Here is a 15,950-nt window from a genome sequence, read left to right on the forward strand (position 1 = left end):
AATATAACGCAATGTAATCCCTACTGCCTCTGATCAGGAGACTCACTATGTCTGAGTGTTGGAGTGTGCCCGTCTGTCCGTAAATATAAAAAACAACCTGTGTAGTCAGGTTTGCTTAATATAAGGAATTTGATGTGTCATGACATTGGCCTGGGGGTAGGTTTATGACAGTCATAAATACCTCTTCCCCCCCTTTTCCTCTCTCTACCCTACTGATGTTACATTTGCAAAACCCTTGGTTAACATAGAGATTCTGGGAACATCAGAAGGTGGGGGGAAATTAACTATATTCTGGTAATCCGACCAATGGAACATATGCGGTGGTACTTAATGAATATGATGTCAGTTCGGTTGTCATCTGAGACATTCTCATCAATGATCAGATGACATAAACTCTACAGTGGAAAGTCTACACATCAGAGTTATCGGATTCACATGGAATTGTTGTTTAATTTAAATGTTTGAATATGAAATTATTCGTGATGGGATGAAATGTGAATTTAGCTTCTAAAATGTGAGATTTGGGTTTTCATAAGTTTAGGGCTGCCCAATCAGTGGCCCTCCCCTGTGAAGGGACATGGGCTATAAACCTTTTCAAATACGCCCTCCTCTCCCTTCCTATATAAAGCCTTGACGACCATATAACCTTCTGTTCCCAGGACGTGAGGACCACGGTCCGATGTCAGAATGGTTCAGATAATAACTACAGAACGAAGCCAACATCAGCGTGAGCTTTGGTTGCAAATGGTATGAACTTTGAACTCTTATTCACTACAGAAGTGATACCTCCTAGCCGTTGAGTTAGCAACAGCCGTGCAAATGAGGGTTAGGAAGGAACAGACAGAGTATCCCGTCTATCACTCAACAACGCTACTACAACGTATCCAATTGACCACCAGAGACATTCCTCAAAGGACAAAGGAATCAGTTGGCCTTCCATCTACCACCAACCTACCGAAGCGCAGCTCAGAGTAAATATTTATTGCATTCTCCTTTTCCAAATGGGCGGTAATTTAGAATGCATAAGATACTGTATTTACGATAGCACAGCTTCTCCCTGTGTCCCTCAGTCTTCCCGCTCTTTCACTCAAACCCAGCCCTTTTCCTTTGTGTAACCAGCTGTCATATCTGTTCTTCCCGCTAGGGATGTTTTCCTTTATGACGTAATTTGTAATAAAATTTGATTTAAATATGTGTATGTGTAATTCTGTGTGATTAGTTAGGTATTTAGTAAATAAATAATTAAACCCAATTTTGTATTGCTGATTCAACTTGTTAACTTGTCAGGGTTCGTGCAGACAACCAAGAATTTACAACTTTCAGATGAGACTGAATAAAGATGACGATTAATATTGACTGCTATTGATGTAAAATATTAGTAGGTCTTTAAGAGTTTATTCGGAAGATAACAGCTCTATAAATATTATTTTGTGGTGCCCGACTCTCTAGTTAATTACATTTACATGATTAGCTCAATCAGGTAATATTAATTAAGGAGACATTATTTTATAGAATAGCATGTAATATCACTTAATCCGGCATAGCCAAAGACACAACAGATGTATAGCATTTCATTTTTAGTATGACAATCCAGTACTTTTTCCACCACTGTACTTAAGTACATTTAAAATCAGATACTTTAAGACTTTTACTCAAGTAATATTTTACTGGGTGACATTCACTTTGACTTGAGTTATGTTTTATTAAGGTATCTTTACTTTTACTCAAGTATGACTATTGAGTACTTTCCCAACTACTGCAGTGTGAGAAATATCCCATCCAAGAGACCAGTCTAAGGGACTTTGGGTTCTGTCGTCGATGCTCTCTTCACAATAACACTGGTAACACTTTACCCTGCAGTTACAAAGCAGGTACCATGTAACGCCATGTCAATAATAAAATGTTATTACCGTTGGTTACATAAGGTGTTACCATAACACATATTTCTCCTTCCCCCCTGTACCATAAAATATATATAACAGCATGTTGGGTTGTTTTTACCCACATGCTGATGGCTTCACTCCAGACCATTAAACCAAACCCAGGATCATTTAGGATCTCTCAGCAGAGAGATGTACAGTACGGCCACGGGCCAGACAGGATAGTGATGAGAATAAGGAACATGATGGATGTCAGAGACAACTTAACGTATTATACAGTTCAGCAATCAAATATGTTCTATATCACATGTCATACCAAACTGACGTAGGAATTCTGAATTCCATGCCATTCGCTTGAGACATCATCCGCGTAACTTTCAAGGATATTTTATTAAGAATATGACTCCACATATCTGCATAACTTTCAAGCTATTTTATTTTAGATATCCACATAACTTTCAAGTTATTTTATCAACAGTACCTTCAGAAAGTATTTATACCCCTTGACTCATTGCACATTTTGTTGTGTTACAGCCTGAATTTAAAACAAATTAAATATATTTGGTCTCACCCATTTACACACAATACCCCATAATGAAATAAGAGAAATTATGTTTTTAGAAATTGTTGCAAATGTATTTCAAATTAAATACAGAAATATCTCATTTACATAAGTATTAGCTCCCCTGAGTCCATACATGTTAGATTCACCTTTGGCAGTGATAACAGCTGTGAATCTTTCTGGGTAAGTCTCTAAGAACTTTGCACACTTGGATTATACAATATTTGCACATTATTCTTCAAGCTCAAACAAGTTGTTTGTTGATCATTGCTAGACAGCCCTTTTCAAGTCTTGCCATAGATGTTCACGCATATTTAAGTAAAAACTGTAACTAGGCCACTCTGGAACATTCAATGTCATCTTGGTAAGCAACTCAAGTGTATATTTGGCCTTGTGTTTTAGGTTATTGTCCTGCTGAAAGGTGAATTTGTCTCCCAGTGTCTGTTAAAAAGCACACTGAACCAGGTTTTGTGATTAGCTCTATTCTGTTTATTTTTATCCTAAAAAACTCCCTAGTCCTTGCCGATGACAAGCATACCCATAACATGATGCAGCCAACACCATGAGGTGTTGTGGTGGATTAGCCCCAAACATAATACTTTGTATTCAGGACATAAAGTTAATTTATTTGCCACATTTTTTCGCAGTTTTACTTTAGTGCCTTTTTGCAAACATTATGAATGTTTTTAAATATTTTTTATTTAGGCTTCCTTCTTTTCACTCTGTCATTTAGGTTGATATTGTGGAGTAACTATAATGTTGTTGATCCATCCTCAGTTTTCTCCTATCACAGCCATTAAACTCTAACTGTTTTAATTCACCGTTGGCCTCATGCTGTACCTTTGTAGTGACTGGGTGTATTGACGCACCATTCAAAGTGTAATTAATAACTTCACCATGCTCAAAGGGATATTCAATGTCTGCCTTTTTTTACCCATCTACAAATAGGTGCCTTTATTTGCATTGGAAAACCTCCCGGGTCTTTGTGGTTGAATCTGTGTATGAAATTCACTGCTCGACTAAGGGACCTTAGATATTATTGCATACAGAGTGAGTCTATGCAACTTATTATGTGACTTGTTAAGCTCATTTTTACTCCTGAACTTATTTAGGCTTGCCATAACAAAGGGGTTGAATCCTTATTGACTCAAGGCACTTCAACTTTTCATTTGTAAAAAATAAAATAAAAAATAACATAATTCCAATTTGACATTATGGGGTATTGTGTGTAGGTCAGTGAAACAAAATCTCAATCTTCAGGCTGTAACACAACAAAATGTGGAAAAAGGGGTGTGAATACTTTCAGAAAGGCACTGTAATTAAATGCACTATCAATACATCTATTCAGTGGGTGTTAAATCCTGATGAGCTACTAAAGAACCAGACACAGCAGCTGCAGTGGAACGGAACAGGGCTTCTCTGCTCCCGGCCGTAGGGCTGATCTGCTAGGGATAGACTGCTACTGTCCCGTATTTGGTAGTGTGCTCAAATCACAGCCACTGCAGCTGTGTGATCCCAGGGCACATTCCCCTAAACCTTATAAACACTTCTTATACAACGGCATTAGCAGAGAGAAGGAAGGAAGGAAGGAAGGAAGGAAGGAAGGAAGGAAGGAAGGAAGGAGAGAGAGAGAGAGAGAGAGAGAGAGAGAGAGAGAGAGAGAGAGAGAGAGAGAGAGAGAGAGAGAGAGAGAGAAAAAAAAAACCTGGCTCCCTGTAGAGGAAAGCCTGTGCAACCACAGCACCACAGCAGAACCCGAGACAGAGCTGCATTTCCTGACAAAATGTCAGAAATATAAAACAATTAGAGAGTGTAATTTCCCCACATTTGAAACCCTTATTCAATGTTTCAAAGACCTCTCTGATGAGAGTAGGCTTCCCATCCTGTTAGGGGAGGACGCAGAGAGCTGTGGGTTGACAGCACACTACATTGCTGCCTGCCATAAGATGAGGGACCGTGTCTGACAGACCAACCAACATGTCCTCTATATTGTTATTGTTCAATAGTTATTTTGACCCTTGGTTATTGTTGTTACTGTTGTCCTGTTGACAATATTGATTACTATTATTTTAATATTGTAAATATCCAAAGTAAGCTTTGGCAAGATGTACATTGTTACGTCATGCCAATAAAGCAAATTTAATTGGAGAGAGAGAGAGAGAGAGAGAGAGAGAGAGAGAGAGAGAGAGAGAGAGAGAGAGAGAGAGACCTACTAATTTATGAGCTAGAGCAGTCACACAATGTGCTTTTGTCCAATAGGTTGACACTAATTGCCTAAGCTATACAGATTTAAATCTAATTTCATTATGTGCATTGTTTGTTGAACATGTAAATGTTCCTCCCCTAATAATCAGAGTGACCCTTTATAATACACAGCCACTTGTCAGTCTGAGGCGAGGGTTGATGTGCAATATTCTGATTTTATATGTGTTTATGTGTTGTGTTTTACAACTCAAATGTATAAAGTCCAACAGTAATATGTGCAATGAATTGTATGTGTAACGTCCTAGCCTCTGTTCTGAAACGTGTCTATATGTCCTTCCTGTTGTTTTTAAATGTCTGATGTACATATGTTATCCTTTTGTATATAATGTTGTCGTGGTTACAGTATATGTTCACCTGCCCAGGGACTAAGTATGTAAATGAGCTGTTTGCTAAATCTGGAGCAACACATGTTTTGTTGCATGCTGTCCCTGTCCAAATAAACCTCAGAAAATAAATAAATAAATGACATCACCAGGTGTTATTTGTTTTAAACTAGCAAAGAACACATTTATAACCATGTCAGAGACTCAATCTTCACTTTTCGTTGTCGAGTCAATCTCTGCCAACTGACTACACCCGAATCCCCTCTTCACCCTGAACAAGGCAAGGTCACCAGCCTTAGCTCACACAACACATACAATAGGTTGCGGCTTAGAAGTTGAATTCCAAATGATTTCAGCAACCCCTCCCTGGAATGGCTGAGCGGTTTAAGACAGATCACACCGGGTACTGTGGTTCCACACCTTCAGGGGGAGAGTGACCCTCTGGGCAGGGTAGAGTGACAACCCGCTGCCCAGGCCTTTTTCTGGCCCTCTCTCTCAGGCTGCACAGCAGACACACAGGAATGCTCCCTCAATGAACCTCAGAGACGACAGAAACAACCTGCTGCTGTATCTAATCCTTGTATAGGAAGAGAGGGAGGAAGAGAGGGGAAAGAGAGGGGAACGAGAGAGAGCAAAAGAGGGGGGAAAGAGGGAGAGGAAGAGAGGGAGGAAGAGAGGGGAACGAGAGAGAGGAAGAGAGGGAGGAAGAGAGGGGAAAGAGAGAGAGGAAGAGAGGGAGGAAGAGAGGGGAAAGAGAGAGAGGAAGAGAGGGGGGAAAGAGGGAGAGGAAGAGAGGGGGGCAGAATAGAGTCTCCCTCAGGGTCCAGGCTCAGATCTATGGGCCAGGAAGTGAAGGTAAAGCTAGGATGCTGCATGGGGCTTTAGGCAACCCATTAAGAAGCCCAGAGCCACATAGTCATGTCTAGTGGACACAGGGCCTACTGACTTTACAAGGACAGGCCATCAGGCTGCACATATCCTGACTGCTGGAGGTATGTTTTCAATGGGTTAATCTGTGTTCAACAGCCTCTCTCTCTCTCTCTTTCTCTCTGTCTCAAATGATATGAATGTGAATAATATGAATAATATTTGAATGCTAAGCGAAGGATTTAGCATATGACCATATCAGGAGATGACATAACCATGACATAACCATCCACATACATTATGTGGTATTAACTAACTAGACTGGAGATGACATAACCATCCTAATACATGAAGTGGTATTAACTAACTAGACTGGAGATGACATCACCATCCTAATACATTATGTGGTATTAACTAACTAGACTGGAGATGACATCACCATCCACATACATGATGTGGTATTAACTAACTAGACTGGAGATGACATCACTATCCTAATACATGATGTGGTATTAAATAACTAGACTGGAGATGACATCACCATCCACATACATGATGTGGTATTAACTAACTAGACTGGAGATGACATCACTATCCTAATACATGATGTGGTATTAAATAACTAGACTGGAGATGACATCACCATCCACATACATGATGTGGTATTAACTAACTAGACTGGAGATGACATCACCATCCTAATACATGATGTGGTATTAACTAACTAGACTGGAGATGACATCACCATCCTAATACATGATGTGGTATTAACTAACTAGACTGGAGATGACATCACCATCCTAATACATGATGTGGTATTAAATAACTAGACTGGAGATGACATCACCATCCTAATACATTATGTGGTATTAACTAACTAGACTGGAGATGACATAACCATCCTAATACATGATGTGGTATTAAATAACTAGACTGGAGATGACATCACTATCCTAATACATGATGTGGTATTAACTAACTAGACTGGAGATGACATCACCATCCTAATACATGATGTGGTATTAACTAACTAGACTGGAGATGACATCACCATCCACATACATGATGTGGTATTAACTAACTAGACTGGAGATGACATCACTATCCTAATACATGATGTGGTATTAAATAACTAGACTGGAGATGACATCACCATCCACATACATGATGTGGTATTAACTAACTAGACTGGAGATGACATCACCATCCTAATACATGATGTGGTATTAACTAACTAGACTGGAGATGACATCACTATCCTAATACATGATGTGGTATTAACTAACTAGACTGGAGATGACATCACTATCCTAATACATGATGTGGTATTAAATAACTAGACTGGAGATGACATCACCATCCACATACATGATGTGGTATTAACTAACTAGACTGGAGATGACATCACCATCCTAATACATGATGTGGTATTAACTAACTAGACTGGAGATGACATCACCATCCTAATACATGATGTGGTATTAACTAACTAGACTGGAGATGACATCACTATCCTAATACATGATGTGGTATTAAATAACTAGACTGGAGATGACATCACCATCCACATACATGATGTGGTATTAACTAACTAGACTGGAGATGACATCACCATCCTAATACATGATGTGGTATTAACTAACTAGACTGGAGATGACATCACCATCCTAATACATGATGTGATATTAACTAGACTGGAGATGACATCACCATCCTAATACATGATGTGGTATTAAATAAATAGACTGGAGATGACATCACCATCCACATACATGATGTGGTATTAACTAACTAGACTGGAGATGACATCACCATCCTAATACATGATGTGGTATTAACTAACTAGACTGGAGATGACATCACCATCCTAATACATGAAGTGGTATTAACAAACTAGCCTGGAGATGACATCACTATCCTAATGCATGATGTGGTATTAAATAACTAGACTGGAGATGACATCACTATCCTAATACATGATGTGGTATTAAATAACTAGACTGGAGATGACATCACCATCCTAATACATGATGTGGTATTAAATAACTAGACTGGAGATGACATCACTATCCTAATACATGATGTGGTATTAACTAACTAGACTGGAGATGACATCACCATCCTAATACATGATGTGGTATTAACTAACTAGACTGGAGATGACATCACCATCCTAATACATGATGTGGTATTAAATAACTAGACTGGAGATGACATCACTATCCTAATACATGATGTGGTATTAACTAACTAGACTGGAGATGACATCACCATCCTAATACATGATGTGGTATTAACTAACTAGACTGGAGATGACATCACCATCCTAATACATGATGTGGTATTAAATAACTAGACTGGAGATGACATCACTATCCTAATACATGATGTGGTATTAACTAACTAGACTGGAGATGACATCACCATCCTAATACATGATGTGGTATTAACTAACTAGACTGGAGATGACATCACTAGCCTAATACATGATGTGGTATTAACTAACTAGACTGGAGATGACATCACCATCCTAATACATGATGTGCTATTAACTAACTAGACTGGAGATGACATCACCATCCACATACATGATGTGGTATTAACTAACTAGACTGGAGATGACATCACTATCCTAATACATGATGTGGTATTAACTAACTAGACTGGAGATGACATCACCATCCTAATACATGATGTGCTATTAACTAACTAGACTGGAGATGACATCACCATCCTAATACATGATGTGGTATTATTAACTAACTAGACTGGAGATGACATCACCATCCTAATACATGATGTGCTATTAACTAACTAGACTGGAGATGACATCACCATCCTAATACATGATGTGGTATTATTAACTAACTAGACTGGAGATGACATCACCATCCTAATACATGATGTGGTATTAACTAACTAGACTGGAGATGACATCACCATCCTAATACATGATGTGGTATTAAATAACTAGACTGGAGATGACATCACCATCCACATACATGATGTGGTATTAACTAACTAGACTGGAGATGACATCACTATCCTAATACATGATGTGGTATTAAATAACTAGACTGGAGATGACATCACCATCCACATACATGATGTGGTATTAACTAACTAGACTGGAGATGACATCACTATCCTAATACATGATGTGGTATTAAATAACTAGACTGGAGATGACATCACCATCCACATACATGATGTGGTATTAACTAACTAGACTGGAGATGACATCACCATCCTAATACATTATGTGGTATTAACTAACTAGACTGGAGATGACATAACCATCCTAATACATGATGTGGTATTAAATAACTAGACTGGAGATGACATCACTATCCTAATACATGATGTGGTATTAACTAACTAGACTGGAGATGACATCACCATCCTAATACATGATGTGGTATTAACTAACTAGACTAGAGATGACATCACCATCCACATACATGATGTGGTATTAACTAACTAGACTGGAGATGACATCACTATCCTAATACATGATGTGGTATTAAATAACTAGACTGGAGATGACATCACCATCCACATACATGATGTGGTATTAACTAACTAGACTGGAGATGACATCACCATCCTAATACATGATGTGGTATTAACTAACTAGACTGGAGATGACATCACTATCCTAATACATGATGTGGTATTAACTAACTAGACTGGAGATGACATCACTATCCTAATACATGATGTGGTATTAAATAACTAGACTGGAGATGACATCACCATCCACATACATGATGTGGTATTAACTAACTAGACTGGAGATGACATCACCATCCTAATACATGATGTGGTATTAACTAACTAGACTGGAGATGACATCACCATCCTAATACATGATGTGGTATTAACTAACTAGACTGGAGATGACATCACCATCCTAATACATGATGTGATATTAACTAGACTGGAGATGACATCACCATCCTAATACATGATGTGGTATTAAATAAATAGACTGGAGATGACATCACCATCCACATACATGATGTGGTATTAACTAACTAGACTGGAGATGACATCACCATCCTAATACATGATGTGGTATTAACTAACTAGACTGGAGATGACATCACCATCCTAATACATGAAGTGGTATTAACAAACTAGACTGGAGATGACATCACCATCCTAATACATGATGTGGTATTAACTAACTAGACTGGAGACGACATCACCATCCTAATACATGATGTGGTATTAAATAACTAGACTGGAGATGACATCACTATCCTAATACATGATGTGGTATTAACTAACTAGACTGGAGATGACATCACCATCCTAATACATGATGTGGTATTAACTAACTAGACTGGAGATGACATCACCATCCTAATACATGATGTGGTATTAACTAACTAGACTGGAGATGACATCACCATCCTAATACATGATGTGGTATTAAATAACTAGACTGGAGATGACATCACTATCCTAATACATGATGTGGTATTAACTAACTAGACTGGAGATGACATCACCATCCTAATACATGATGTGGTATTAACTAACTAGACTGGAGATGACATCACCATCCTAATACATGATGTGGTATTAAATAACTAGACTGGAGATGACATCACTATCCTAATACATGATGTGGTATTAACTAACTAGACTGGAGATGACATCACCATCCTAATACATGATGTGGTATTAACTAACTAGACTGGAGATGACATCACTAGCCTAATACATGATGTGGTATTAACTAACTAGACTGGAGATGACATCACCATCCTAATACATGATGTGCTATTAACTAACTAGACTGGAGATGACATCACCATCCACATACATGATGTGGTATTAACTAACTAGACTGGAGATGACATCACTATCCTAATACATGATGTGGTATTAACTAACTAGACTGGAGATGACATCACCATCCTAATACATGATGTGCTATTAACTAACTAGACTGGAGATGACATCACCATCCTAATACATGATGTGGTATTATTAACTAACTAGACTGGAGATGACATCACCATCCTAATACATGATGTGCTATTAACTAACTAGACTGGAGATGACATCACCATCCTAATACATGATGTGGTATTATTAACTAACTAGACTGGAGATGACATCACCATCCTAATACATGATGTGGTATTAAATAACTAGACTGGAGATGACATCACTATCCTAATACATGATGTGGTATTAACTAACTAGACTGGAGATGACATCACCATCCTAATACATGATGTGGTATTAACTAACTAGACTGGAGATGACATCACCATCCTAATACATGATGTGGTATTAAATAACTAGACTGGAGATGACATCACTATCCTAATACATGATGTGGTATTAACTAACTAGACTGGAGATGACATCACCATCCTAATACATGATGTGGTATTAACTAACTAGACTGGAGATGACATCACCATCCACATACATGATGTGGTATTAACTAACTAGACTGGAGATGACATCACCATCCTAATACATGATGTGGTATTAACTAACTAGACTGGAGATGACATCACCATCCTAATACATGATGTGGTATTAAATAACTAGACTGGAGATGACATCACTATCCTAATACATGATGTGGTATTAACTAACTAGACTGGAGATGACATCACCATCCTAATACATGATGTGGTATTAACTAACTAGATTGGAGATGACATAACCATCCTAATACATGATGTGGTATTAACTAACTAGACTGGAGATGACATCACCATCCTAATACATGATGTGGTATTAAATAACTAGACTGGAGATGACATCACCATCCTAATACATGATGTGGTATTAACTAACTAGACTGGAGATGACATAACCATCCTAATACATGATGTGGTATTATTAACTAACTAGACTGGAGATGACATCACTATCCTAATACATGATGTGGTATTAACTAACTAGACTGGAGATGACATCACCATCCTAATACATGATGTGGTATTAACTAACTAGACTGGAGATGACATCACCATCCTAATACATGATGTGGTATTAAATAACTAGACTGGAGATGACATCACTATCCTAATACATGATGTGGTATTAACTAACTAGACTGGAGATGACATCACCATCCTAATACATGATGTGGTATTAACTAACTAGACTGGAGATGACATCACCATCCTAATACATGATGTGGTATTAACTAACTAGACTGGAGATGACATCACCATCCTAATACATGATGTGGTATTAACTAACTAGACTGGAGATGACATCACCATCCTAATACATGATGTGGTATTAACTAACTAGACTGGAGATGACATCACTATCCTAATACATGATGTGATATTAACTAACTACACTGGAGATGACATCACTATCCTAATACATGATGTGGTATTAACTAACTAGACTGGAGATGACATCACCATCCTAATACATGATGTGGTATTAACTAACTAGACTGGAGATGACATCACTATCCTAATACATGATGTGGTATTAACTAACTAGACTGGAGATGACATCACCATCCTAATACATGATGTGGTATTAACTAACTAGACTGGAGATGACATCACCATCCTAATACATGATGTGGTATTAACTAACTAGACTGGAGATGACATCACCATCCTAATACATGATGTGGTATTAACTAACTAGACTGGAGATGACATCACCATCCTAATACATGATGTGGTATTAAATAACTAGACTGGAGATGACATCACCATCCACATACATGATGTGGTATTAACTAACTAGACTGGAGATGACATCACCATCCTAATACATGATGTGGTATTAACTAGCTAGACTGGAAGTAAAGCTACTGGGTCAGTTCTCTCAGAGTTAACACCTCTGACATCACCACCCTAATACACAATGTGGTATTAACTTACTAGACTGGAAGTAAAGCTACTGGGTCAGTTCTCTCAGAGTTAACACCTTTGACATCACCATCCTAATACACAATGTGGTATTAGCTAACTAGACTGGAAGTAAAGCTACTGTGTCAGTTCTCTCAGAGTTAACACCTCTGACATCACCATCCTAATACACAATGTGGTATTAACTAACTAGAATGGAAGTAAAGCTACTGGGTCAGTTCTCTCAGAGTTAACACCTCTGACCACCCTAATAAACAATGTGGTATTAACTAACTAGACTGGAAGTAAAGCTACTGGGTCAGTTCTCTCAGAGTTAACACCTCTGACATCACCATCCTAATACACAATGTGGTATTAACTAACTAGACTGGAAGTAAAGCTACTGGGTCAGTTCTCTCAGAGTTAACACCTCTGACATCACCATCCTAATACACGATGTGATATTAACTAACTAGACTGGAAGTAAAGCTACTGGGTCAGTTCTCTCAGAGTTAACACCTCTGACATCACCATCCTAATACATGATGTGATATTAACTAACTAGACTGGAAGTAAAGCTACTGGGTCAGTTCTCTCAGAGTTAACACCTCTGACATCACCATCCTAATACATGATGTGATATTAACTAACTAGACTGGAAGTAAAGCTACTGGGTCAGTTCTCTCAGAGTTAACACCTCTGACATCACCATCCTAATACATGATGTGATATTAACTAACTAGACTGGAAGTAAAGCTACTGGGTCAGTTCTCTCAGAGTTAACACCTCTGACAAGCCCTGGATTTCTACTGAACAGACTGTCTGTTTCACATGTCCTTTTCTCTTTGGAAAAAGAAGTTCCTCATCATCACGAGATTTAGGATTATTCCAGCATGATCTTTTTCAGGGAATCTCTCAGTGAAGAAAGGTTTAAAAAAGTCCCAATGAACACTGAACAATTTGAGCTGAACGTTCTCCTCATTTTAACCACATAGCCTTCAGAACAACCCAGACACGTGCAAAGAATCTCGCCCCGTTCCCTCGTCACCCTTGCCAGAATACACAAACTCACCGGAGGAGAAAAATGCAGACATTGAAAGCACCAAAGAGTCAGGTGGTACCAGGTCTAGAGAATGAGAATACACTCCTGATAAACACCCAGTTCACAAAACCCCTCCAAATCATCATCATAATATCAGCCAAATTAATCCTGACAGACCACACCTTCTTCCAGGAAACCTATAGGATGTCCTTACCTTGCTCAGTGTGTGTCTGTTGAGGGGAACTATCACCGGAGTTACAGAAGTGTGATACAGACCCTGAACAGAAGTAAACAGCATGGACTAGGCTTTTATGTTCAGGTGGGTGGAGCTACTGGCAGGGAGACTTGGCTTTTATGTGCAGGTGGGTGGAGCTACTGGGGAGGACACGAGGCTTTATGTGCAGGTGGGTGGAGCTCCTGGGGAGGAGACTAGGCTTTTATGTTCAGGTGGGTGGAGCTACTGGGGAGGAGACTAGGCTTTTATGTTCAGGTGGGTGAAGCTACTGGGGAGGAGACTAGGCTTTTATGTGCAGGTGGGTGGAGCTACTTGGGAGGAGACTAGGCTTTTATGTTCAGGTGGGTGGAGCTACTGGGAAGGAGACTAGGCTTTTATGTTCAGGTGGGTGGACCTACTGGGGAGGAGACAAGACTTCTATGTGCAGGTGGGTGGAGCTACTGGGGAGGAGACTAGGCTTTTATATGCAGGTGGGGGGAGCTACTGGAGAGGAGACTTTTATGTTCAGGTGGGTGGAGCTACTGGGGAGGAGTACCCCTCAGAGAAGGTGGGCAGAGGGAGAGGTGAGGTAGCCCCCGAGAGAGTGTGAAAGAGGGAGAGAGAAAGAGAATAGAAGAGAGGGGGAGATAGAGAAGAGGGGGAGAGAAGGGAGAGGTATTCTCCTGAGAGAAGAGTCAGAGAGAGAAGAGAGGTGGAAAGAGAGAAGAGATGTGGATAGAGAGAAGAGAGGTGGATAGAGAGAAGAGAGATGGATAGAGAGAAGAGAGATGGATAGAGAGAAGAGAGGTGGATAGAGAGAAGAGAGATGGATAGAGAGAAGAGAGGTGGATAGAGAGAAGAGAGATGGATAGAGAGAAGAGAGGTGGATAGAGAGAAGAGAGGTGGATAGAGAGAAGAGAGGTGGATAGAGAGAAGAGAGATGGATAGAGAGAAGAGAGGTGGATAGAGAGAAGAGAGGTGGATAGAGAGAAGAGAGGTGGATAGAGAGAAGAGAGATGGATAGAGAGAAGAGAGATGGATAGAGAGAAGAGAGGTGGATAGAGAGAAGAGAGATGGATAGAGAGAAAAGAGATGAATAGAGAGAAGAGAGATGGATAGAGAGAAGAGAGGTGGCTAGAGAGAAGAGAGGTGGATAGAGAGAAGAGAGGTGGATAGAGAGAAGAGAGGTGGATAGAGAGAAGAGAGGTGGATAGAGAGAAGAGGGGTGGATAGAGAGAAGAGAGATGGATAGAGAGAAAAGAGATGAATAGAGAGAAGAGAGATGGATAGAGAGAAGAGAGGTGGATAGAGAGAAGAGAGGTGGATAGAGAGAAGAGAGGTGGATAGAGAGAAGAGAGGTGGATAGAGAGAAGAGAGGTGGATAGAGAGAAGAGAGGTGGATAGAGAGAAAAGAGATGAATAGAGAGAAGAGAGATGGATAGAGAGAAGAGAGGTGGATAGAGAGAAGAGAGGTGGATAGAGAGAAGAGAGGTGGATAGAGAGAAGAGAGGTGGATAGAGAGAAGAGAGGTGGATAGAGAGAAGAGAGGTGGATAGAGAGAAAAGAGATGAATAGAGAGAAGAGAGATGGATAGAGAGACATGGCAGGTCACTCAAAGTAAATTAATCCAACCTCTAACACTACTACTCCTGTAAGGAGCTTCTCCTTGATTCTCATTTGATTTTATCTGTTAAAACCATTCTTTAGCGTGATGATTTCCTACGGATAGAAGTTTGGTTCAGTGGACCGGTGGTGTTAAGGTGAAGTAGAAGAGCTATATCTCCCAGTATCTGTCCACTGGGCCGGCTGCTGATCTCTAGCACAGTACAACTCAGTGGTGCTTCTGCTGCAGAACTTCACATCAACAGAACACAGCGAGTGAACAGCTGGTTCGATTTGATGGCTTATTGAAACCGTGTTGTAATGTTGCAGTTTTCCAT

General features: G+C 39.5%; 1 protein-coding gene across 3 annotated transcripts in view; it reads right to left on the bottom strand.

The window, feature by feature from the left end:
• The window catches only part of LOC118370300 (collagen alpha-1(VIII) chain-like), a 41,300-nt gene extending 27,174 nt beyond the window's left edge, over positions 1-14,126 (bottom strand). The window contains exon 1 of one of the 3 annotated variants that reach the window (XM_052513950.1): positions 14,011-14,126. In XM_052513950.1, coding sequence (XP_052369910.1) covers positions 14,011-14,094 — 84 coding nt within the window. In that variant the 5' untranslated portion in view covers positions 14,095-14,126. Of the gene's footprint in view, positions 1-13,826; positions 13,935-14,010 lie in introns of those variants that run through there. The other 2 variants (XM_052513952.1, XM_052513953.1) reach the window with 2 other exon arrangements.
• Positions 14,127-15,950: the final 1,824 nt, after the last annotated feature.

Source organism: Oncorhynchus keta, unplaced genomic scaffold (assembly GCF_023373465.1).
Source record: "Oncorhynchus keta strain PuntledgeMale-10-30-2019 unplaced genomic scaffold, Oket_V2 Un_scaffold_14384_pilon_pilon, whole genome shotgun sequence".
Classification (NCBI taxonomy): Eukaryota; Metazoa; Chordata; class Actinopteri; order Salmoniformes; family Salmonidae; genus Oncorhynchus; species Oncorhynchus keta.